Genomic DNA, 25659 nt, shown 5'->3' with positions numbered 1-25659 from the left:
TTCGTGACCTCTGGCCATAATAAGAGCCCCCAGCTTATATGCGTGCTATAGATGACTTCAGGAAAAGCAATGACAAACCCTCAGACAAATAAAACATAGCTTTTGAATTTTACACGATGTATCTAATATGTTATATACTAATTTTGTTTCGAAATATTGTATACGGAAACACATAAAAACATGCGCATTTGGAAGCAAAACAAACTTTGGCATAAAAATATTGAGAAGCTTAGAGGGTCTTCCCGCCACACGCCAGCACTGTCCGGCTGCTGTCTAATAAGATTGGAAGTGCTAAAAAGGGCTACGTGTATTGGATCCAGCAGGGATGATCTCGTTTACGGTGAGCTACACGTGTCCAGTTTTGTGACGCAAATGATGTGTCAATCATGCACGCACCATATTATATCACATAGTTATTCACCAGTGTACCCATCGGGGTCACCCCTCCAAAATCAAGCTGAAACCTTTTGTGTCAGCAATATTTGCCCCTCAAAATGCAGTAAATAGCGTTTCAGAGGGTCTAGATTTCAAAATGTTTAAAGGGCGACATTTGTGTTGATAAACATTGATTTTCCCACAATTCAATGCACTCTTCTAATGGAAATCACAAGAATGAGGTTTGACCTGGGCGCGAGTTGCACAAATTACCGCCAGTGACTCCTCTGATACCCTCCAATCGCCTAAAAATACCTAATTAAAGCACGGTAATGTTTTAGTTTGTACTTATTGATCTGTGCAAAAGTCAAAGTTGCCATCTTTATTTATACGAGACCCATATATCTCGTGTATGCGTGGCGCGATGACTACGGCCCTTTAAGGGGGAGCTTCACCGGCCTCGAACCCCCTAGTAAGGTTGCGTGGTTGGTGAGCAGATCACGCCCCACCATGTAAAATCTCGTGCTGCCACCTCTGCCTTACTCTATCTCTAAACCCAACCCACACACCAGCTATGGCAGATAAAATTTCTGATTACATCCTCTATCACTATCAGGTCCCAGGATTGGTTTGGTGTGGAGGAGGCATTGAGGGATTGGTACATGTACATTAATGTCCTGTACATTAATGTACATGTCCTGTTCGGTATGGGACTCGTACCGAATACACATAGCGTGTACAATACATTGTTTATTTACATGAAATTCGAACACGCGCTGCACGACGACCACTGCGCTTTGATCAATAGTATCGTTTATATACTATATGTTTCTTTTGTCTTGCAGAAATGTATATATGTAATATACATATCTTTTTGATAATTAAATCTGGAGATGTTCATTGAGGAAACCGTCCTGTAAAATAAAATGGCCAATAGACTAAGACTGCTTCGATTTTTAAATAGGACTAATCAGCCAATCAGTAACCTACAAATCGCACATTGCCGAAATAGTGCGTTTTTGAGAAAAGTGCATACCATACGATCTGCTGCTTGTCACAGAAATCAACAGCCTCTTCCAGGAGCGTTTTCATTAAGGACATTGTTTCCATGGCAACACCAATCATCAGGTAATATTCAGCAGAAGAGGTGCTTCCTCACGGCCATCTCATCCACAGGATTTAATGATTACGAGCTTGGTCGAAAAGATTTTCGTTTGGATGTGCCAGAATATTTTAACTTTGCCAGTGACGTATTAGATGAGTGGGCTGAACGAGAGAAGGTATAGTTTTATTTCACTTATTATCTTTCAAGTTTTTTTTAAGTTTTTTTGTTATCATCTGATAAAAACTGATCTATTACATTCTACTGATCCTCTAAAAGGTGGTTGAAATCAGTCGCACACAAAATATTTCAATTTAATTGATTGCTCAATAACTAGTTTACAAGTTCTCATTTTTCTCTTGACCTTCAGAATGGAAAAAGACGAGGACGCCACCCAGCATTATGGTGGGTTGATGATGACGGCAACCAACTTAAATGGACGTTCCAAGATCTACAAAATAAATCTAAAAAGTAAGGCGAGAAACTAACCGATAAGTTTAAGCAAACTGAAACTGTTTCAGCTCCTATTCAACCTAAGGCCATGAAAAGAAAAAGAAATATGTTTCCAATAACCCAATATACACATATTTTCGGTGGAACTAAAACTTTTATTTGATGCAAATTACTCTATTTTTATTATTATTAACTCAGACATGTCCCACCCAAAGGAAAGATGACTAACTTGGTCTGTGTTAAATACATGATTCTGTGTCAAAGATAACTTTTAAAAGATAGTTCCTACCTGCCTACCCTATATATTACTGGTATTAGCCCGTTACTGGAAAAATGAAATTTGTTTTCCTCGGTCTAAATAACCATTGGCAGCCATGATTGATACACCTATGTGTTTGTATACACTCTGGAGCTAAGACTACAACTGTGTTTAAACTGTTGATGATTTTCTTGTGTTCTACTTATGTGTTATTCCTTGAATAATTGGATTTATAAGATGAGGATATGTAACTATGCTACTAATCATTAAAATCTGATGTAGGTATATTCTTTAATTTTTTTTGTATTTCAGACGAGATATGATCAAAAAAAAATAATAACGAGAGGTAAAACCAAAATAAATAGTTATAATTAAAAAAAAATTACAATCCAAAAAATTGCAAAAAAACACATTGGGACCTATACCTACAAGAAATTTTAATCAGATAAGTTCCGATGATAATTTGCACAAATTAAGGAAGTCACATGAATTGCTAATTACAAAATCACACAAAAAGACATAAATACCTAGAAATCAAAATACAAATGAGTGAATGTCTGCCAGCGTTCTTGGTAATTCATGTATTATGTGCATTTTCCATATAATAGGGAATTGATTCTGATTGTGCAATAATCTTGGTCATTTCTAAGTGTCTACCGCTTTCTGTGATGCATTAGGTAAATATGTTTCATTGATAAGCGCATGGAACTCATTAGATCTAGTCTTATAAATTCTTACAATAACCAATTAATATAACAAGTAACCTGTAGAATACTGTGTGGGTAATATTTTTTATATGATTTTTGTTGCATTTGCAGCAAATAGTTACCAAACAATGAGAAATCTATAGGGTTGAATATACCCCACAGCTGGCTTCACATGCATTGTTCATTGTTCATATGGTGCTTACACCAGGATTTAATTACAGCACCTAGGCGGTATGTGGTTACAGCTTAATGTTCGAGTAATCGCAAGAAATTGACATGACAATAGAAATTCATTAAAGACTGCCACTCCCATGCAATTAACAGCGAGTGAAATTCCTGGGATTGAAACATATATTTTGAAGTCACTGGTGTAGGCAACGAATAACTGCAAGTTGACATAAAGACGAGGTAGTTTATTTAATCAGTGGTCAACTAGAGGCTGAAATTATAATTAATTTGTTTATTTCAATTTCTCCTGACGTCAAATAGAATACACTGGTGAAACATGGTAGTAACTGTGGGTGAAAGGATGTTTTGGGGTGTAGTTTCCATTGTATATAGAGTGGTAGGGTCGGGTGTAATGTGTTCATTTCCAACTATTATGAAGTCACGTAGAATTTCACTTAATTTATTTTTTCTGACATGTTTTCAAGCATTACACGTGAATCCAATTTTCACTGCGCTGTGTCTCAATAGAGTATGAGGGAAATGGCATATTCACTGGAATTTATGTCAGGGGAAAAATGTTTTCAGTGATAATGAAGTATTATGACAGATACCCTCCCCGTGGCTTTCATTGCGTATGGAAGTTATTTTCACGAGTGATGCGGTGTATCCTGCTGCCGTACTTTCACGAGCGAAGCCACGGGGAGGGTGTGGGGTTCTGTTATTATACACATGTCCCATATTTGATTATTTCATATTAAAAAAAGAACGTGCAACAAACCGGGATAGAAATTTAGATCGGGGAACCCAATTGCCCATTAATATGCTCCAAGACAGTGCTGCGACCTAGCAACGCTTGTCAGTGTAGAACGCGTGTCGCTGTACGTGTGAAAATAAAATAATCAGACGTCTAATTTAAGTCATTGTCCGAATAAATAACTCGTGGATGTTTAAGCGCGGTGGTCGTAGCACAGCGCGTGTTCGAATTTCATGTAAATAAACAATGTATTTTACACGCGTTGTATACGTCGCTATGAGTCCCATATCGAACAGGACGCGACACGACGACTGTCGCCCTTTAGTTGGGACCACGACAGAACCAGAACTTAAACTGGGCGACTACGATACACGGTTGATGTTGAAGTTAAAAGTTCCTCCACAGATCTGTGCATTGGCAAACATGCCGTGCAACTGCAGTACTTCACTGACGGAATGACTTTCGTTGAAATCGGTCGTCGCTGACTCGTGAGCTGCACACTACAACCTCGTTTGTGATGTTGCTTGCTTGTCGTGGATGGACTGAGTCTTGGTTACCGGTTAAATTTTGCTAATTTGGCGTTGGTAATCTTTATTTGGAACTGAGTAACGCCGCAACGTCGCCAACAGAAACCTCATGGTATATCGATGTTGATGGTTGCGGCTCCATATTAATCGGAGATTTTACTGCGGGTCCAGGCAGCGGGTGGATTTTCCGAGAGCCCTTCAAGATTTATAAAACTCAGATTCCAGGTGGTCAACAAACATTAAGTTCTCCCAATCCTAGTATTCTATGTGATGTACATCTAACATGCCAAAAATGCTGGTGAACGATTTGAACCTGACAAAAATACTTGAAATAGATACCAGGAAGGGGAGAGGGGTAAAAGAAAAGTTATATAACATTTTATTATTCAATAATTTATTAAAATACATAAGTTTGTCCAACTCCCTGTGATACAACACCTCGGACATAGCTCATTGTACTCGGCTGGAGTGTGGGCAAAAAGTTACTATTTGAATTTTTGATATCTTTTTTCATTAATGAGAAAGTTGACCCCGAAGTTAGAGTAACTGTTCAGCAGGAATGGCTTTTTAACTCTTCTGTGATTTTTTTTGGCTTGGCTGATTTTGTCACGGTTCATACTTGACAGGCAGGTTGTACCATCACTAATTGGAAAAACAATCCTGACCCACCGCTACCATGGCAACAGCCAAAGTCTTGTAATAGCAGTGCCCAAATGATCATGCCTTTTATTGTGGCTACGTTGCGCACTGGTAAGAGATCACCGGCGCCGACATTGTTACCACTGTCAACGGAATCCCAACGCAGCTTTGAACTTTGAATAAAATGTAAATGCTGCCTCCAATCTAGAAAATACTATCGCAAAACGGTTGGAAATAATACATTTAACGGCTGAATACGTCCTAACAATAAAATAAAGTGACTTCTAATGACTGCCATGTTATTTTGCGAACCTCGTATAAGGTGCCCGGTTTTAGTTATAAACAGACGTTAGCTTCACGTTCATGTCCCTTCCATGATAACAGCCGAAAACATATTGCTTGTTTTTTACCGGTTTTCATTGGCAACCGAAGTATTTTTATTTTGTAAACAAATTTTCGTCTGCTATTTTTATTCAGTTCAAATCGTTCAGCAACATTTTTGGCATATTAGGTGTACATCACATGGAATACTACGATTGAGAGAACTTGATGTATGTTGACTGATTTTTATCATAGTACGAAGTACCAGGAAGTTACTCAGTTCCAAATAAAGATTACCAACGTCAAATGAGCAACATTTGACTGGTAATCAAGATTCATGTAATCCATGGCTAACAAGCAACATCACAAGCGAAGTTGTAGCATGCAGTACCAGTAAGTCATCCCGTCAGTGCAGTACTGCAGTAACACGGCATGTTTGCCATCAGCATTGTATTCAAACGAATCACGTGGTGTGCCGTTCTCGTTCAAACCCGGGATTCGATCAATGGGGGAGTCCCATTAAAAAAACACATTGCAAATCATGCAAGTTCAACATTTTCAAACCAATATACTAAAACAGAAATGCTCAGAGATGCAAATGAAGGATAGATATTACTTTTCACTATACACATCTCTGTTGATACTATCCCTCACATATTCTACTCCCAATTACTCCTGCGTAAAATGGACTAGCCTCTTCATGTTGACATTCAGACTAAAATCACGTGACAGGCTGTTAAAATTGGCTGTTGTATACTCTTTCGCCGGTCTGGAAAATGTGTTTAATTAACTCACATTCAAGCAACAATGCAGATTTCCCAGTGGGAGTGAGACTATTCGACTCTGCCACTAAAAAAATAGGGGTGTTTTCAGCAAAAAACGAATAACCCTGGAATACACACAATATACTGAATTTCGGAACAAATCGTGCATTACTTACAGCAGCAGAATACCACAGAAATATCAGACGAAACATGAAAACACTATATATTGTATTTCAGCTTGAACCCTCTATATTGCAATTCAAGGAATTAACCCCATATGTGCATCCATTTCCCACCTTGGTATCACCCACCCCTGAAAACAAACTCTTAATACCACGCTGAAGCGTTTGATAATAAAAAAAATAAAACTGGGAATTTATCTTCTACACATTTATCATTTATTTTTATTTTTGATTCAGAGTTGCCAATATCTTAACACACGGCTGTCAGCTCAAGAGACTACAGAGAGTAATTGTTATTTTACCCAGAGTTCCAGAGTGGTGGCTATTCAATATTGCATGTTTGCGAACCGGTAAGAAAATTATTTTTAGCTCCGCTGTCGACTTTGTCGAGCGGAGCTTATCATGTTAGTGATTGTCCATCGCTGTCGCCATCGCCTGTGTCAATGTTTTACTTTTTCGACTTCTTCTTGAAAACTACAAGCCTGAATGCTTTGATACTTCATGTATATGTACCTTGCGTAGGCCTCTCTTAGGTTTGTTCATTTCATCATGATATCTTCAATTCTCTAATTTTGGTGAATATTTTTGGTAAAAAGTGATATTTTCGACTTCTTGTTAAAAACTGCAAGTCCAATTGCTTTGATATTACATATATAATTACTACATGTGGACCTCTCTCAGATTTGTTCATTTTGTAATGATATCTTTAATTCTCTAATTTTGGTGAATATTTTTGTAATTTTTGGTAAAAAGTGATATTTTTGACTTCTTGTTAAAAACAGCAAGTCCAATTGCTTTTATGTTACATATGTAGGTACTACATGTGGACCTCTCTCAGATTTGTTCATTTTGTGATGATATCTTTAATTCTCTAATTTTGGTGAATATTTTAGTCATTTTTTGGTGAAAAGTGATATTTTTGAATTCTTGTTGAAAACAGCAAGTCCCATTGCTTTGATACCATACATATTGTTCATTTTCTAATGATATCTTCTGTTATTTTATTGAAATGTGCATTGCTAAAAGCGGAGCTATCTCGGCCGACAGGCTGCTTGTTTAATTTTTGTTTCATTAATAATAACCAAAATTTTTTCTAGTAGAAAATAGAAAAACCATTCTTATATAATCATATCAGTATGAATCATACTTATATCATAACCCTGAACCTTTAAAAGCTATAACTTTTCCCGGCAAAATTTTGGTGGAACATTTTCCACATTTCTTTTTCCATATTTTTTTTGTTATTTTGAAACAAATTGACCTTGAACTTCTATGGCTATGTGTTGCTCAAAATTTTGAAAAAAGATATGAAAATATCATACTAGTACCGTAAAATCTGTATTAGAAGCTGCATCCCTAATAGAAGCCGCACCCATTCTTTTTGAACAATTGAGAACCAAACATTCACCATTTCTCATATGTGTAGATGCTCTATTAAAAGCCACATCCCCTCTGTTGCATTGTACCATTTTAATAGAAGCCGCGGCTTTTAATACAGGTTTTACAGTACTTGATTTGTGTATCAAATAGTTAATCTCGTGCAAAAATCAAATCTGAAAGTTACAGTGTTCAGGAGTTGTACTGTTCGAAACCTGGCACATTGCACCATTTATCAATGGAGTTACTGTGAAATACTTTATTTTAGTTGTAATAAATTTTCGCTGATTTCTGACGAGTTGAATGCAAATTATAGGAAAAAAGTTATATTCGCTGGATTTTATTTTCACTGAATCATTCTTTCAGCGAAAATAACGAAAATTAATTCCAAGCGAAAATAACACAACTAACCTACACGTAAGAAGTACCGAGGTACATTATGTCCTATAATTTCCAAAGGGAGGGACCTAATGGCTGTAGAGGAAACAGATCAAAAGTATGGTATGCATCGCAGACTAGTCATGATAAAAATGTTTCATATAAAATACGTTTACAGCATTTATCATATATCTTTGATCTCTGAACATGACTCCCGTTGCGATTCAATGATATCCGTGGATGCTGTAAACTCAGTCAGGACTAAATCAACTAAGCTGCTCTGTAATGTTTGACGTTTACTAACAAATTTTGATGCTCATATCTCACAAAATACTGTAATTGTGCCATTTATTATATTATGCAGGTATAACTCCAAATTCGTCAAACAAAATTTAATTAAAAATTTAATTGCACAGAAACACATAGACTTGTAGATATAATGTGCATAGTAGCGGAATAATCAAGAGCGGTTACATTAATATTTTTGGGTTTATCACTTAGCTACCATCTTAAGTCCTGGCACAATCCAACTGACAGCTCAAGATATAAGAAAGCGATTACAGGCGTCTGATGCAGCATGTATTGTCACTGACGAAAGCTGTGCTGATTCCGTAGATCAGGTCAGTGTGTGTAAGAATGGGATCACAGAATTTGCAGGTTTCGTATCCATGTAATATTTTATTCAGCTAGATTGAAATTTGCATACAAGCAATCTGATTAAAATGTGATGTAGAGTGCAGATTCCATAGTACAATGTACTAGTATATTTATCTTATTGTTATTATAAAATAATCCAGACATTTATTGAGGCTCATCCTTTGGATCCCTATGTGAAACCTCCTCAATCATAGTCCACATCTGGTTTCATCTTAATCATCTGCTTGTCAACGTAGATGAGAATAATTATGGTGTTAGAATTTTAAGTCAGCAAAAAATTGGTACCACAAAATTAAAATATGTGTTTTCCTCAATATTCACAGGTCTCCAGTGATTGCCCAAAACTGAAAACAAAATTGCTTGTATCTCAGAATGGTAAAACAAGGTATATATATATATGAATATACATTTATACTGGATTCTGTTGTAAATTGGCTCATCCAAAAAATCGCCCTGGAAGATATCATGGCTGGTTAAAAATTTCAAAAAATAATCATCAGATATTTTTTGGGGGCTTCTATTTTAATTGAAAAATCCACCTATGCCGACTTTCAATGAAACTATTGCAGAAGCTAATCTAAATTTTTTTTCTTGCTGAATTAAAAAGTATACCACCTAAAATTTCATTACCCAGTGTCATCTTTCTCCAAAAAAAAAATCACATTAACAAAACTGATACGCCAAATACAATTATTTTTTTTAAAATTTTATTGGTAACAAAAGTATATTCTAAAAGAAGTTTCAAATGAAAATGAACATAACTGCATTGCTGAATAGCAAATGATCGTGGTAGCCCAATCCAGTCATGCTGCGTTTCACAAATGTTGATTATTACTTAGTAGTGATTATAATAACGTACAAAAAATAAATTCATTGAATTGTTATGAAATGCAAATAAATTTCAACTTTGTTTCATCGTAAGCGAATGATCCCGGTCGAATGGTTAAACACTCGATGCTGTAGAATATCCGCCATGTTTTGACCTGGGACGGTGTACTTTGACGTGGTAGGTCAAATCGCTAATTAATCAACCAAAATATGATGATGTCAACGTGTTCAAATTACCATAGCTCATTTAAATATTTTAATGTTATTGAATGCAACACGAAAAAGATTTGCCGATGTTGGCTTTTGGCTTGGATTTTGATGAGAAAATGGCATATATTTTTTTTAAATAAAAAAAAATAGTTGTTTTCAAAAGATAAACTGAGCATTTGAAAAATAATTTAACATTATTTACAGCGATAACAGCTCATTGTCGAAACGAAGCTTACCCATTATTGCTAATCACAATAAACATCATACTTTTGAATAGGTGACAATGACTACAGTAAAACTTAAGGTAGAAGCCTACTCACAATTTTTGAGAAAGTTGGTCGTAAATCGCATGTCAATGTTCATTGGTTTATTATGTAAAATCATGGAGCTATTGTCTCGTGGCAATATAAAATAACATTCTTGTGTGTGTAATATTGGCGTATTTTGAGAAACTCGCTATTTTTAGAGCAATTCCATAGAGCGCAACGTTAAATTGCATTTTTCAACACTTTTTAAAACCCAGATTTTTGAAAAAATTCAGAAGTACCCCATCATTAACAATATATTATTTTTTCAGCCTATGTCACCAGCCTACAATTTGAGATATGGCATAATATCTGTGCCATACAAACCTATGGTAAAAGCACTATAATACTGCCAAAATGGCCACTATCCACTAAAAAACAACCATGATTACATTTGTATCTCGAAAATTCACCTGGTGCCCCCCAACTTTTTTTAAGTCAATCATGAGGCGAGATGCCCGTTCAAACACTGTCGGTAACGGTACTGACATCCGCGGGAAAAAACCGCGTTTAGGGATTAACTGTACCAGACTGATCAGTTGAGCTATCACTTAAATAAACAGATGGTACTTAACCAATCATCCCAGTCCTCGCAAACAACTGTCAATCAAGGCGTACGACAAAGAACCACAATGTGTGCTTTCACATTCAACAATTCACACCTCAGGGTGAATGACAGCTAGTAGGTCTATACTGTTGAAGGAGAAAATACTCGCCCGGTTTTAATTTTGAATTTTTGGAGTCACCGCGAAACTACACAAAAATGTTTTGTTTCAAATGAGCTGGTATCACCGTAAATAATGTTAAATTATTCTTCAGATGCTCAGTTTAACTTTCGAAAACAACTAATTTCCTGATTTAAAAAGAATCATGCCGTTTTCACTCCAAAATCAAAGCCAACATTATCGTACTGGAACATCGGCAAATCTTTTCCGTGTTGCGTTCATTAACATTAACGTACATTTAAATGAGCTATTGTAATTTGTGCACGTTGGTATCGTACGGCAGTTTGATTAGCGATTTGACCTCGTCAATTCAGGAGTGAACTCGTCAGGAGAGAGAACATGGCGGATACCCTACATCATCGAGCGTTTGCACGCGGAAGGAAATATTCGCTTACAATGAAACTGAGTTGAATTTTACTTGCATTTCATAACAACTCATCCAATTTACGTATATACATTACTATAATATCTACTAAATAGTGATCAACAGTTGCAAACAGCAACATGACCGGATTGCGCTACCGTGACCGTGATCATTTGCTCTAAGCAACGTAATCGTGTTTTTTTCTTTATTTAAAACTATACCTCAGTTTCGTTATCATAAAATAAAAAAATAAATGCATATTACAATGCAATGGGTTTTTTGATCGTCATGTGTTATTATTATTTTTTTTTGATGAAGCACGAACCGATTTGTATAGTAAAACGTTATTGTTTATAAGGAAATTTTTCCTTTGACGATCGTACGGCAAGCTGTGAAAACACATAGGTTTTCTGATGAATATTTTCTATAACTTTCTAGACTGTCTGGAAACACGTCAGTGATTTACTATTTGAAATTAATTAAGACCAAGTGTCAGACTGTAATGAGCTGTAAATAGTTGTTGTGTATTAATTGTACGCGTGCGGGAAATGTCCGTTCTCAATGTCGGAAGTTGCACGTGTCGGAAATCAACAAGACATTGACTGACTGCTGTGACCCTTTGTTTTGCTTTCCGACAATCCACGAAATAAAATGTTTATACAGCACCTCAAAAAAAGATCACGTTTCTTGGAAATTAAATGAAAACTTAAAAAACAAAAAGAGAATAATAATGTATCTCAGTGTAGGTTATACGCTTTTCCAGAGAAAACTAAAACGGAGATGTAATATTAAAATAATTATATTGAACGAGGATGTTAGTGAAAAAAACATTTGCATACTTACAGGCGTTACATCATCAATTCGTCGCAACGTTGGAGCTACGTAACTATCCCCCAAATGTTGCCTGGACCAATCACAAACAAGAATGGACAATGATCTTTTCGGATTAACACCTCTGCCCCCACGCTGACCAACTTCCCCCAAGGTAACGAAAACAACTTTTGCCCTCTACTAACTTTTGCTCACGTCCGTCTTTGAGAATAGCGAGCGAAGGTTTTGTCCCATTCGAAGTAAAATTTAAAAAGTTTAATAGATTTTTAGCTTTATTTCGTATTCGTGACAAAAGGTATTTTCTCAATAATTTTCACATAATTCTTGATAGTAATATGTAACAGTTTGAACAACCATGTATTATTTCCACATAAAAAATATTCCTTCCACTGTCAGGTAAAACACCGTTATTTTACGTGACTTACAAAATCCGTATATTTTTACCCCATCTCAATCGAAAGGCAGGCTCCGCCCCTGACAGTCTGTGTTAATATTTGATGTTTGCTTGAGGTATTAAGTAACTTCTCCCCTTAAACGGCTTATAACAGAAGTGTAAACAGTAGTTGTCAGTTATCTAGTCTATGTAAATAAATTTCTACCTACAAGCTTTGAACCAGCATATCTTGGCATGATATTCTTATAACAATTTAAACATATCTTACAATCAAAAGATAAAGATACTATTATAGCCCTCTATGTGTACTTGAGTAACAGTAAATGAACAAACAAAAGAATACACTCAGTAACACTTATTTAACTTTTTATTTACTCAACTTTCGCCTACTTACTTTTTTGTTATTCATTATTAACTTTATTAGCTCCGCTGTCGACTTTGTCGAGCGGAGCTTATCATATGAGTGATTGTCCGTCGTCGTCGTCCGTCGTCGTCGTCCGTGTCAATGTTTTACTTTTTCGACTTCTTCTTGAAAACTACAAGCCTAAATGCTTTGATACTTGGTGTATATGTACCTTGGGTAGACCTCTCTTAGGTTTGTTCATTTCATGTTGATATCTTTAATTCTCTAATTTTGGTGAATATTTTTGTCATTTTTGGTAAAAACTGATATTTTCGACTTCTTGTTAAAAACCGCAAGTGCAATTGCTTTGATATTACATATATAGGTACTACATGTGGACCTCTCTCAGATTTGTTCATTTCGTGATGATATCTTCAATTCTCTAATTTTGGTGAATATTTTTGTCATTTTTGGTAAAAACTGATATTTTCGACTTCTTGTTAAAAACCGCAAGTGCAATTGCTTTGATATTACATATATAGGTACTACATGTGGACCTCTCTCAGATTTGTTCATTTTGTAATGATATCTTTAATTCTCTAATTTTGGTGAATATTTTTGTCATTTTTGGGTGAAAAGTGATATTTTCGACTTCTTGTTAAAAACCGCAAGTCCAATTGCTTTGATACTACATATATAGGTACTACATGTGGACCTCTCTCAGATTTGTTTATTTCGTGATGATATCTTCAATTCTCTAATTTTGGTGAATATTTTTGTCATTTTTGGTAAAAAGTGATATTTTCGACTTCTTGTTAAAAACCACAAGTGCAATTGCTTTGATATTACATATATAGGTACTACATGTGGACCTCTCTCAGATTTGTTCATTTTGTGATGATATCTTCAATTCTCTAATTTTGGTGAATATTTTTGTCATTTTTGGTAAAAAGTGATATTTTCGACTTCTTGTTGAAAACTGTAAGTCCGATTGCTTTGATATTACATATATAGGTACTACATGTGGACCTCTCTCAGATTTGTTCGTTTTGTGATGATGTCTTCAATTCTCTAATTAATTTATTTTGGTGAATATTTTTGTAATTTTTGGTAAAAAGTGATATTTTCGACTTCTTGTTAAAAACTGTAAGTCCGATTGCTTTGATACTATTCATATTGTTCATTTTCTAATGATGTCTTCAGTTCTTTAATTGAAATGTGCATTGCTAACAGCGGAGCTATCTCAGCCGATAGGCTGCTTGTTACATTTTAAACACCAAATTAGAAATGTAAAATTTTCTACACGGTTGTAATAAAGCTGTTATCTATCTATATTGCCCGGATCTACAATTTATTAGAAAATGAATAAATTCTGGGTATTTGAAATCATGAGTAGGCTTCTACCTTAAATTAGACTCTATTTTTCTATTTTAGGCGTCAGGAAAGATTGAAATGTCCGAAAAATGATGCCAAAATATTAAAAAAATGCATCTTAAAAAAATACTGAAAAATCGCCCTTGGTGATTGGTCCCATTTTATTTTTATTATTTATTTTTATAAACACCCAAACTGCTGTTTAACGGCCCAGGGCGAATTTACGGCAGAATCTGGTATTATTTTAATGTCATTATTTTACATTCATGTTTTTTAACAACTTCATTGCGCATAATAAGTGTTCATTGCAAAAAATGGATTTGCACAATTTGTGTAGTGTCACACAATATGTAAAAACTTTGATTTCTCTTTGTCATTATAGATCAGGATGGATGGATTTTAAGTCTTTGTATGAGAAAGCTTCAGAAAAACATGAGGTATTTATATATATATATATTCTGTAATGCTATGCTCCTAAATATACTATATTAGTGGAACATGCACTATTATAGAGTTGTATCTATGGTTTATGAATTGTAAATGCAAACAGACAAATATTACTACATGAAACATAGGATTCAAACTCACGATCACAGCAATCGCCTCACCACTGCAGGAAGACACCACACTCGCTGCTTTAAAAAACACAGTTCAAAATGACGTATAGTAAACCCCGCCCACAACAGCTAGATAGTAATGCACAAGTCCATCTCGGACTGTGGATGAATGCGTGTTCCACTATATATGTTTCATACTGCACATGTCAGATTGAATTTCATGTCCATGTGAAGTAGGAGAGTTGATGTAATTTTTGATGCGATCTTCTTCATATGTCACCATGCTTGATGTTGTACATTTTATTGTGGTTGTTTCCTTGTTCACAGTGTGTAAAGACACATAGTGATGAACCGATGACTGTATACTTCACCAGTGGTACAACAGATGAACCTAAGATGTGTGAACATACTCACGGTAGCTATGGACTGGCACACGTTATCACTGGAAAGTAAGTAGTCAATATTATTAACATAAAGTTTTTAAACTTTTATACTCACTTAACCAAAATCTTTGTTGCCGATATATACAGTATATTACAGTGAGTTACTATATCAGTTATCTGAATGGCAATTTTACTTATCTTAAGATATAGGACTGCCTTTGTGTCAAGCACTGAACATCAGTGAATGATAGAGCTGTTGACAGTAAAGTGTGCAGGTTGAATAATATGTTGCGAATCTCCACACAGGACATATTTACTCAATTGGACTCATGTTGCAATTGTAAATTTGTTGCAATTCAACTTGTTTGTAGCCAGTTGCCGGGCAACAAGCTACTGCAAAATGGGCACCGATGAGAGTCACCGATACAAAAATACAAGCTACCATGAAATCTCATTGGGTGCATGTGTTTAAGCATTGGTACATTAATTGGACCTATTTTTCTGTCCCAGGAAAAGGCAACAGGCTAATTATTACAGTAACTGTAATTAATTAAAAAAATAGGGAGGCTGAACTGCTGTGATGAGATGATGATTATACAAGCAAATAACGTTCTTTCTGTTTTCAAATGTTATAATTCACTACACATGCCAAAAATGTCACACAGCGTATGTTCAAATTTTAGGCTTACAGAAAAAAGGTTTTGCTTCTTGTCCCAGGAAAATGGATTTATTTTTGTTATTTTTAATATTTGCAATATCACAACAACAAAATTTCCATACATTCAACATTTATTGAATAATGATTTTCAAATAAATGCAATAAAGGTTGAGAAAACATTCTCTGAGACAGATAACTTGTATTTCCTCATTCTATCATAAATGGTGCATTTGTGAGGTGCAGGTTTCAAACTGATGAACATGACGATAACCAAAGCTATGTTTCCTTTTGCGTTTAATACAGTGCTGTATTGAACATGCAAACGGAAGACATATACATAGACATATACAGCAAATATAATGATGCAAGTTGGGTAGTTTGATGGAACAGCCATTATTAACATAAATGCTTACTGCATGCCCTTCCAGGTACTGGTTAGATCTTAACCCCACTGATGTGCATTGGAATATGTCTGACACTGGATGGGCTAAGTCAGCCTGGAGTAACTTTTTTGCCCCCTGGACCCAAGGTGCATGTGTATTTGTACATCATACACTTAGGTTTGACCCCGTCAAATCGTTACAGGTAGGCATATTTAAAATTTTTTTTTTTAGCATTCCAGTTCTGATGGCTCTCTCCATTTTTGTAATCTATGCAAATCTTTAGATATAGAGATGAGTACTGCTGGCAACCCAGAGATTCAAAGCATGCACACATTTTGCAAGTTGTATAATAGCAATATTTGTAATGAAAATCAATCTATCTTGGCAATCCATCTATTGACAATGAATTCTATGAACTGATTGAATATGGAAATAATAAATTATATACATAATAAATTAGCATTTCCAATTCCTAAATGTTATTTCTAGATACGATGGGGATATTTCTTCCTTCTCAGTTAAAGCAGAAATTGCATCATAATCTGCTAAGTACAAATGATATTTACATTGTCAACAAGCTGGGCAATTTTGTTAATGACATTTTAAATATTAACAAATTATAAATTTAGTATTATTATTCACTATCATGACCAAAAAACCTGATTTCCTCAATTTTGATAAATATTTATAAATTTCAGTGGCAGTTGAAACCATTCAGCCAAGTGCAGTGTGTAATGATGTCATTTGAAAATGTTATTTCATCAACCAATCAAAACCTTTTGTTACAATTGTGAAATTTGTAAACATGTACAGATGAAGGAATTGGGTTTGTGGTCATGATGGTTTAGGTCTATTTTTGCTGATGATATAGTACTTATTGCACCTAATGAAAGTCAACTAAGGACAATGCTAAGCATTACCAACAAATTTTGTAATTTATGGAAAATGACAGTTAATGAAGACATGTCTAATGTTATAATCACAAACAAAGGAGTTGACAAACATAGAGAGTGGTAAAAGAAGCTGCTGAGTACAATTATTTAGGCTACTGGTTTACACATAACCTTTCCGATCACATCCACTGTACAAAAATAATAAAAATATTTAATGCCTTATTTAATACTTTGTGGTCATGTAGTAGACTATGGTTTGTCACTATAAAACCAGGTATTAAGGCCTACTTTAGAGTATGCTGGGGAAATCCTGATACTTAGTGGGACAAATATGGAGAGATTAGAAAAAATACAGCTTATGGCAGTGAATTTATTCTGGGTGCATGCAGAAATACTGCAAATGAGGCTGTCCTTGGTGATTTGGGGTTGTTCACAATGAGATGTAGACTAGATATCATGAAACTAAAATATTATCTAACACTTTATTTTTAATGTTTTGAATGATCAAAATGGAACTGGTCAAAATGTATTCATGATATTATAAAAAGTGTAGATCTAGGTGAACATCAAATTGTACAGTCACCAGAAAATTGAAAAAGCTCTGAAAAAATGTGATGAAGATAAGTGGAGCAAAAACATGGCAAATAAATCAAGTCTGATCCAATACATGAAATTTAAAATTAAGATCAAGCATTGTGAAAAATAATTAAAGTCATAGTGATTGTACATGTCCATGCTGCAAAAAAGGTGATGAAACTCTAGAACACTTTGTTCTAGAGTGTGAAAGCTACAAAGAACATAGGGATATTATGATGAAAAATATTTGTCATATCCTATGTTAAAATGGTGAAACTAATCTTTACGAAGATATTACGAAGGGTAAAGCATTATTATGTTTCCTTTTAGGCGATAGCACCAAGTATTTCAATCATGAGATATGTGAAGAAATTGATATAGTTGTAAAAAGATTTCTTATTGATGCCGTGGATTATAGAAAAGATTATGTAGATTAGATTCATTTTTTGTATTTTCTTTAAGTTTTAATATTTCCAGTAATTTTATTGCAGCTCCTAATTACTTATTAGTGAGCCGCTGATGTAAAAGGGTAGCAACAAATAAATAAAATAGTATTTTTATATATTTGCATGTTTCAATATGATTGTGATTCTGTTAAGTAGATCATATAAAATGTGATTTCGGGTCAAATAAAATACTGGCATTAAAAAAGACAGTAGCCATTAACTACATGTATCTGATGTGATCAGATTATCTATTTCTTAAACATACACTTTTTTTTTTCTAGATACTGAATAATTACCCAATTACAACATTTTGTACAGCACCTACTGTGTATCGTCTGTTTGTACAAGAGGATCTGTCGTTGTATAACCTACAGTCATTACGTCATACTCTCAGTGCTGGTGAACCTCTGGTAGGATGTTTTTAAATTGATATGCTTAAAGGGCGGTGGTCATCGCGCAGGACGTGTTCGAATTTCATGTAAATAAACAACGCATTTTACATGCGTTGTATACCTCACTATGAGTCCTATATCGAACAGGACACGGCGCGACGACCACCGTCCTTAAATATTGGCTATACTAAGGTTAATTGATAGTTTCCTTGAAGTCTTTGAAAATTGGTGATACTTAGTGAATAGATTTCTATTAGATATATAAAATTATAGAAGAAAAATAACATGCCAGATTTTGGAGACAAGCTTGATATTATTTTATGTGGATAATAAAGTTAATATGTGGGACTCTATTGGAAAGAGTAAACAGTCACCTAGGGAAATTTCTGACCAATTTTATTGAAAATCAAAACAATGAAACAATGTGTTGGGGACATTTTTTTTTTAAATTAAAATTAAAAAAAAAGCATACGTGTATTTTTAACGATACCACATTTTCAGTAGTTTATACTATGATACACCACGAGGATAAAACTTATTGTGAGTCAATGCAAAGCTTTTTACAAAATTGTGATTGGTTACCCAACCCTAACACCTAACCTTTTAAACCAATCAGAAAGCAGCCTATTTGTTGACAGGTTTTTTCGTCTTATAAAATTCTATCTTGTATATATGCTTCAACTTGAAAACTTCAGTGTATCCACTTAAATCTTATATATGCTGTATTTGCTGTATTATAGTAGTGCATGTCCGTACATAATTGACTTTGGTGTGTTTATGGTTGAAATAAGTCTTTATTTTGAATGATCAAGTATACGATAAATTCAATTATTGATTTATATGCTCCACAATTAGAAATAAGATTCTAAGATGATCCCACTAAAACAAACTTTTGTTTGTTCCCATGGATGTGGTAGCATATTCAATATTAGAACAAATAGGGTACTTGTACAATTTAATTTATACAATTGAATGTACAGATAGCTCAACTCCCAGCTAATCAACACAAATACATACTTAACACACCATCTACGTGGACACTCACACACACACACACACACACACACACCCACACACACCTTTACGTCGTACGTCATGTGATGACACACATTGGATAAAATGCACAATTATATTATTATTAGTATAAATTAAACCATACTATGCAAGCTTGACTTTAATTCGATTAAATATTAATATAAATCATGAAAATAGTGAGGGTCGTCACAATGTTGGTCCAGTCTTCACAAGTCGATGTAAAGTTAAATTGAAGTCGTCACAACGTTGGTACCACACACGCACGCACACACACACACGCACACGCACACGCACACGCACACGCACGCACACACACACACACACACACACACACACACACACAGACACAGACACACTCGCACTATTATCTCCTGCTTCTCCAGCTATTAAAATAAATATAATTGTAGCAATTGCTGTTTGTCAACAATTGTTTTCATTTGTTTCTTATCATTGTAGAATCCAGAAGTTATTGATGAATGGAGAGAAGCTACAGGTCAGGTGATCAGAGAGGGATATGGACAGACAGAAACAGTATGTACACAAAACAAACTTTAACATTTTGAATGGCAATGTCACTTTTTGCCACCGTTCACAAAATAAACCTGTATAGTTGTTTCCATCTAGTTGCCAACAAATTTGGTTCAAACCTGTAGTCAATGGGAAATTATGTCTTATAAATATGGCATTCAATTATCTGGTACCCTCTAGAGGCCCTTCTCTTGTTTTTAATGTTTCGTCTCTTATGTGTAGTCCATGATGTACATTGCACACTGTTATCTCTGCGCATGATGAACAATTTTGGTTTCACTCACCCACGTCACAGCAGCACTTTTTCATGATTTATTAATAAAGCATGACCATGTATGCATCTTTAATTACTAAGTGTGTATATTTTGGGTTATTTTTATTAGTAAGTTAATTAATTACAGGTTCTTCTTTGTGGTTCATTTCGATGTTTACAACCAAGACCCGGATCCATGGGTAAACCAGCTCCTGGTTACGATGTTCGAATAACTGATGACGAAGGGAGTGAGGTGGAGGATGGAACTGAAGGCAATATTGCCATCAAAGTCAAACCAGTCAGACCTGTTGGATTATTTACTAGATACGTGGTGAGTGTTGTATTCATAGCTGCTAGTACTTATGACTACCCAGGATATTATGATAGAGCAATTTATTATGCCATAGTTACCAGACGAGCACCACCTATAGTTCCCCAAATTGGTTGTTTGTTACATCTACATGGGTCTCATTAGTATAGGAAAATTCTCTGCTTGTATACATTTCCTAAGATAATAATTATAGCAATCCATGACCACATATACCTTCCTCTCTCACCTCAAAAACATAGGTTTGTCATTGGTTGTCATCCTAGTAATCTAATAAACCAATTAGCACTTGTGTTACAGACTGCATGCCAAAGCTTCACAAATGAGAAGAGCTCATATATTCATAATTATTGACCTCTAGGATGATGACAATCTGACCAAGTCGGCTTTCAAAGGTGATTATTATTTTACTGGTGATCGCGCTGTAAAAGATGATGATGGATTTTTCTGGTTTGTTGGAAGGAATGATGATGTCATACTGTCAGCTGGGTAAGGAGATTCAAAGTGATACTCTGTGAAAAGATCACCAAGTTTTAAATTATAACCAGGGATTTTTTTAAACAAGGGAACAGGGGCGCAGCACCCTCATGCCATGGCCATGCGCCCCCTTACCCTGGGGAGCAGATCCTCTGGCAACCATAAAATTCTGAATGACCAGGGATCACATGTGGCCACAGTCTTCAACTGTGACCTGTCTGATAGTAATTTTGGCCCCAAGGAAGCCATAGAATGCTCCATTTTAACTTAGAATTATCAAAACCTCCACATCCTGGTAGGGAGAACCCTATCTCCCTCACTTGGTGGCGCCGCTGAATTGCAGTGCTCCCTCTTGCATTTTTTTTCTAGAAAAACCTGTGATAACCATCTGAATTTTGCAGATAGGGACAATTAATTATTAGTGTGTTAACTTTTTTAGAACCTAGACTGCTGGATACAGAGCCTAGTCTGTGCTAGAAACTTTTTACTTACCTTTGTGTCTGGCGCAAATTTATTTTAAAAATAAATGAGAAAATTTATTTTAAAACAGAAATGAATTTTCATCAATGATAACACTTGTACAGGACATGGCACGTACCCATCATTTCTCGCCTATATTCTTGGTTACAGCTTGGTAACTATATGGAGATGAAATGATGTGTTTGTATAGCCATACAGTACATGTATACATATCAAATTTCTTTTTGTGTCTTGCTTTCAATCAGCTATCGTATTGGTCCATTTGAAGTTGAGAGTGCATTGATAGAACATGATGCTGTAGCTGAATCTGCCGTTGTCAGTAGTCCCGACCAGATCAGGGGCGAGGTCTGTATACTGATATCAATTTGAAAACGATATATTAAAATAGAAATTTGCACAGTGTATACATTTCCCAGTCTGTAGATTAGAGTGTCCCTGTTACATATGCATTTCTGGATTCATTTATATATTGGTATAGTCATCTATTCAGAAATGCTTCTTTTTTGATAATCTGTGAGGTATTCCTCTATTAGAAAGTGCATCTCAAATGGAAGTGTACTTAAACCAAAAATTGTATTTCTTGTTTTCTGGATCATGAAAATATAGCTTAGTTTGTCAATGAAAACATCTCTGTTATTTCTGTAACTGCATAGTAATAAGAGTAAATATATGGAGATCTACTAATGGAAGTGCGAACATTCAAATATGTGTACATTGATGGTCAGGTCAAATAATGAAATATATAATGATTATTATCATTTTGTAGGTTGTGAAAGCATTTGTTGTGATTTCCAAAGACTATGAAGTGAAAGATGAAGACAATTTAATCAAAGAATTACAGAATCATGTGAAAAAGACTACAGCACCATACAAATACCCTAGAAAGGTGGGTTTCCTGGTCTAAGGTGCAAGGGTTATTAATTGTCTTGAAAGCTACCATTGCTTGTTGTTGTACGTTTCATTTCCGCGTTATAAAATGTGCAACTTACACATTTGTTATTTAAGCACCAACCCCCCATGACAAGTGTATACCAAGAGATATAATACAATTTATGTCATACATGCGTGAATCACAAATGAGGACACATATATAGTTAATTCTGTAATATTCGTATATGTTATTGTTATTATAGTATATCAACATTATTTGCCCATATTTTTTAGCCATGTAGTAGTAGTCCAGAGTTTTAAATCCGGTTTGGTCCCCGAAGACGAGGGTGGCCGGATTCACCTTAAACTCGTGGCAATTGCTCTTACCCCCTCCCTCCACTTTGCACGATTTAAAGCATCCCTCATCCTCATCCCAACCTTCCCACTCTACTCCTCCACTTGCATCTTCCACGTCTTCTTTGGCCTTCCCCTTTTCCTTGGACCGCTCACCTCTAAATCAAGGGCCCTTCTTAATACATACCCATCCTCCCTCCTCAGCACATGCCCATACCAACGTACCCCATTTGCCTTCGCCAACCGATCTACCGCTTCCTTCAAACCCAACATCTGCATCAAGTCCTTAGTTTTCTTTCTGTCCATCAACTTCACCCCACACATCACTCTCACCATCGCTCTCTCTGTCCTCCTTAAAATCCCCAACTCATTTTCACTCAAACACCATGTCTCGCTCTCATACAGCAATGCTGATCTCACACAACTCTTATAAACTATTCCTTTCATCTCCAAGGGAAATCTCTTCCCATATAGTAGCTCTCCACATTCCCTAAACTTCACCCAAGCAAACCTTGCTCTAGCTGTCACAGCCGCCTCACACCCACCACCCACACTTACCTTGTCCCCCAGGTATGTAAACTCCTTCACTGTCTCAACCTTATCACACAACTTTTCTTCCTGTTCCACCACCCTTTCAACTCCGTTCTTACATCTTCCACATGCAAATCTTGCCAATCTTTGGGTCACCCTCTTTATCTTTGCACATCTCCCATGTATCCACTTCCCACATTTCACACACCGCACTGAATTTACCTTTACCCTCTTTCCACACATGCCACATGGGTCAACCTTACTCACCAAAGCTTTCTCCTCCGTCCCACTCACCATCACTTTTGTCTTTCCCAGATTTACCTTCAAACCCTTACTCTCAAATGCTTTTTTCCATTTTACAAACTTCTCCCTCAATCCCTCCATTGTGTCATCCATCAAGACCAAGTCATCAGCATACAACATCTCTCTCATCAATCCTTCTCTTGCACTCTCTGTAACTACATCAATGACAACTGCAAATATCAATGGTGATAGTACCGCGCCTTGATGCACACCCACCTTCACCTCAAACTCCTCTGACAACTCCGATCCTACTCTAACTCTTGTCTTTGCTCCTTCATACAAACTCATCACTGCTCTTACCATTGCCTCTGGTATACCTCTTTTCCGCATTGCCCACTCCATCACCTTCCTCGGGACTCTATCAAAAGCCTTCTCCAAATCCACAAAACACATATACAGTTTCTTCCCTTTTGCACGATATTCCTCTTGCATCCTCCTCAGAATAAACACTGCATCAATTGTTCCTTTCCCTGGCATAAAACCAAACTGCATCTCATCCACTTCCACTAATTTCCGGATTCTATTCACTATCACCCTCTCCACAATTTTCATTGCATGCTCTAATAGTTTCACACCCCTATACGCACCACAACTCTTTGCATCCCCTTTTCCTTTAAAAATTGGTACTACCACACTCACCTCCCACTCCACAGGCATTCCTCTTCCATCTGACACTCCCTGGCATAACTCCATTATCACACCAATCCCTATGTCTCCACTTGCACAAATCATCTCCGCGCTCACTTCCGAGATGATTTGTGCAAGTGGAGACATAGGGATTGGTGTGATAATGGAGTTATGCCAGGGAGTGTCAGATGGAAGAGGAATGCCTGTGGAGTGGGAGGTGAGTGTGGTAGTACCAATTTTTAAGGGAAAAGGGGATGCAAAAAGTTGTGGTGCGTATAGGGGTGTGAAACTATTAGAGCATGCAATGAAAATTGAAATAACAATAAATTGATCAAAATAAGGAAACAAAATCAAACTTCAATAGTATGTTCTGAACACATCCATAGTATAATATAATGAAACTAAACTAGCATTTTATCATTTGATGTACACCGACTGGAAGCATAAATTCATGCTGCAATTAAAATTAAGTTCATTTCCAAATTGATTTTTGATAGATTTGATATCAACATAATAAACCTATTTTTTACTGAACAGAATCCAACATGCTTGGTTAGTTTGTTGATGCAGACTATTATACTGGTTTTGCGTACTGTTTTTTAATCTATTTCAATATCCAAAAAGACATTTGTGGTAAAATTTAAATCCACATTCAGGTAAAATATTTTTGGATATTCAAGCTACACAGCTATTCAACCAGTATCTATACAGCTTTTATTTTAAATATATCGGTATGCCATATCACATGCACACTTTCAGTACCACAAATTTTGTTCAAACATTACATGCTTTAAAAAAATGAATTCCCGTAAACTTTTTAGGCAGGGTTTTATCTTAAATTAATTTTAATAATTTTATTATTGTTGGCTCACACTGACTCTGTTCTGCAAATCATTCTGCCTAATATGTTATGTATTAATTTTCACTTATTTTTGTTTATTTTTTTTTTTTTACAGATTGAGTTTGTGGAGCAACTGCCAAAAACAGTGAGTGGTAAGATCAGGCGAGTGGAGCTGAGAAACAAAGAGTGGGTAAAACAGAATAGGTCGCAAAACTTGCAATAATACATCATTAATTATTTCAAAGAACAAAGTATGTACTTTAAAAATGAAAAAAAAAGTCTATGAATATATAAATTAGGACAATTTAATATATCACAGATACGTTGACAGTTCTCACAGATTTACAGTTAGTACCAGTAGTTTTATCAACAGCATATGTTTTAATATTGAATCATGATACCATATAAGCCTAAATTTTGTGATTGAAAGAATTATTAAAGCGGGGGAGTCGTCACCTGCGCATGGCGTCAGATGGCCTTAGCATGTCATTGTTTACAAACAAACGTCTACCCATGAGCCTTTGCGTTTTAGCGTGCGTTGTTAGCGTCGCTTGGGACTCAATTCCCGCACATGCACAGGGGATGACTCTCCTGCTTTAATTGTTATCAACAATTAACCCAAATATAAAAGATACATGAACATAACATTCCACCACATGTTACACATTTTTAATAACCCTGCAAATAAAGATATATCTTCCTATCTA

General features: G+C 35.6%; 1 protein-coding gene across 1 annotated transcript; it reads left to right on the top strand.

The window, feature by feature from the left end:
- Positions 1–210: 210 nt before the first annotated feature.
- Positions 211–25659, top strand: LOC102808922 (acyl-coenzyme A synthetase ACSM3, mitochondrial-like). The gene is made up of 16 exons (XM_085502250.1): positions 211–340; positions 1221–1655; positions 1848–1948; positions 6489–6601; positions 8508–8626; positions 8987–9048; positions 14420–14474; positions 14922–15043; positions 16064–16220; positions 18215–18343; positions 19817–19891; positions 20290–20472; positions 20831–20958; positions 21672–21771; positions 22193–22312; positions 25068–25659. Exons 2-16 carry the CDS (start codon positions 1302–1304, stop codon positions 25173–25175), a joined length of 1926 nt encoding a protein of 641 aa, XP_085358376.1. The 5' UTR covers positions 211–340; positions 1221–1301; the 3' UTR covers positions 25176–25659.

The sequence above is a fragment of the Saccoglossus kowalevskii genome, chromosome 8, assembly GCF_978046115.1.
Source record: "Saccoglossus kowalevskii chromosome 8, keSacKowa6.1, whole genome shotgun sequence".
NCBI lineage: Eukaryota > Metazoa > Hemichordata > Enteropneusta > Harrimaniidae > Saccoglossus > Saccoglossus kowalevskii.
This window is presented reverse-complemented; position numbering and strand designations above follow the sequence as displayed.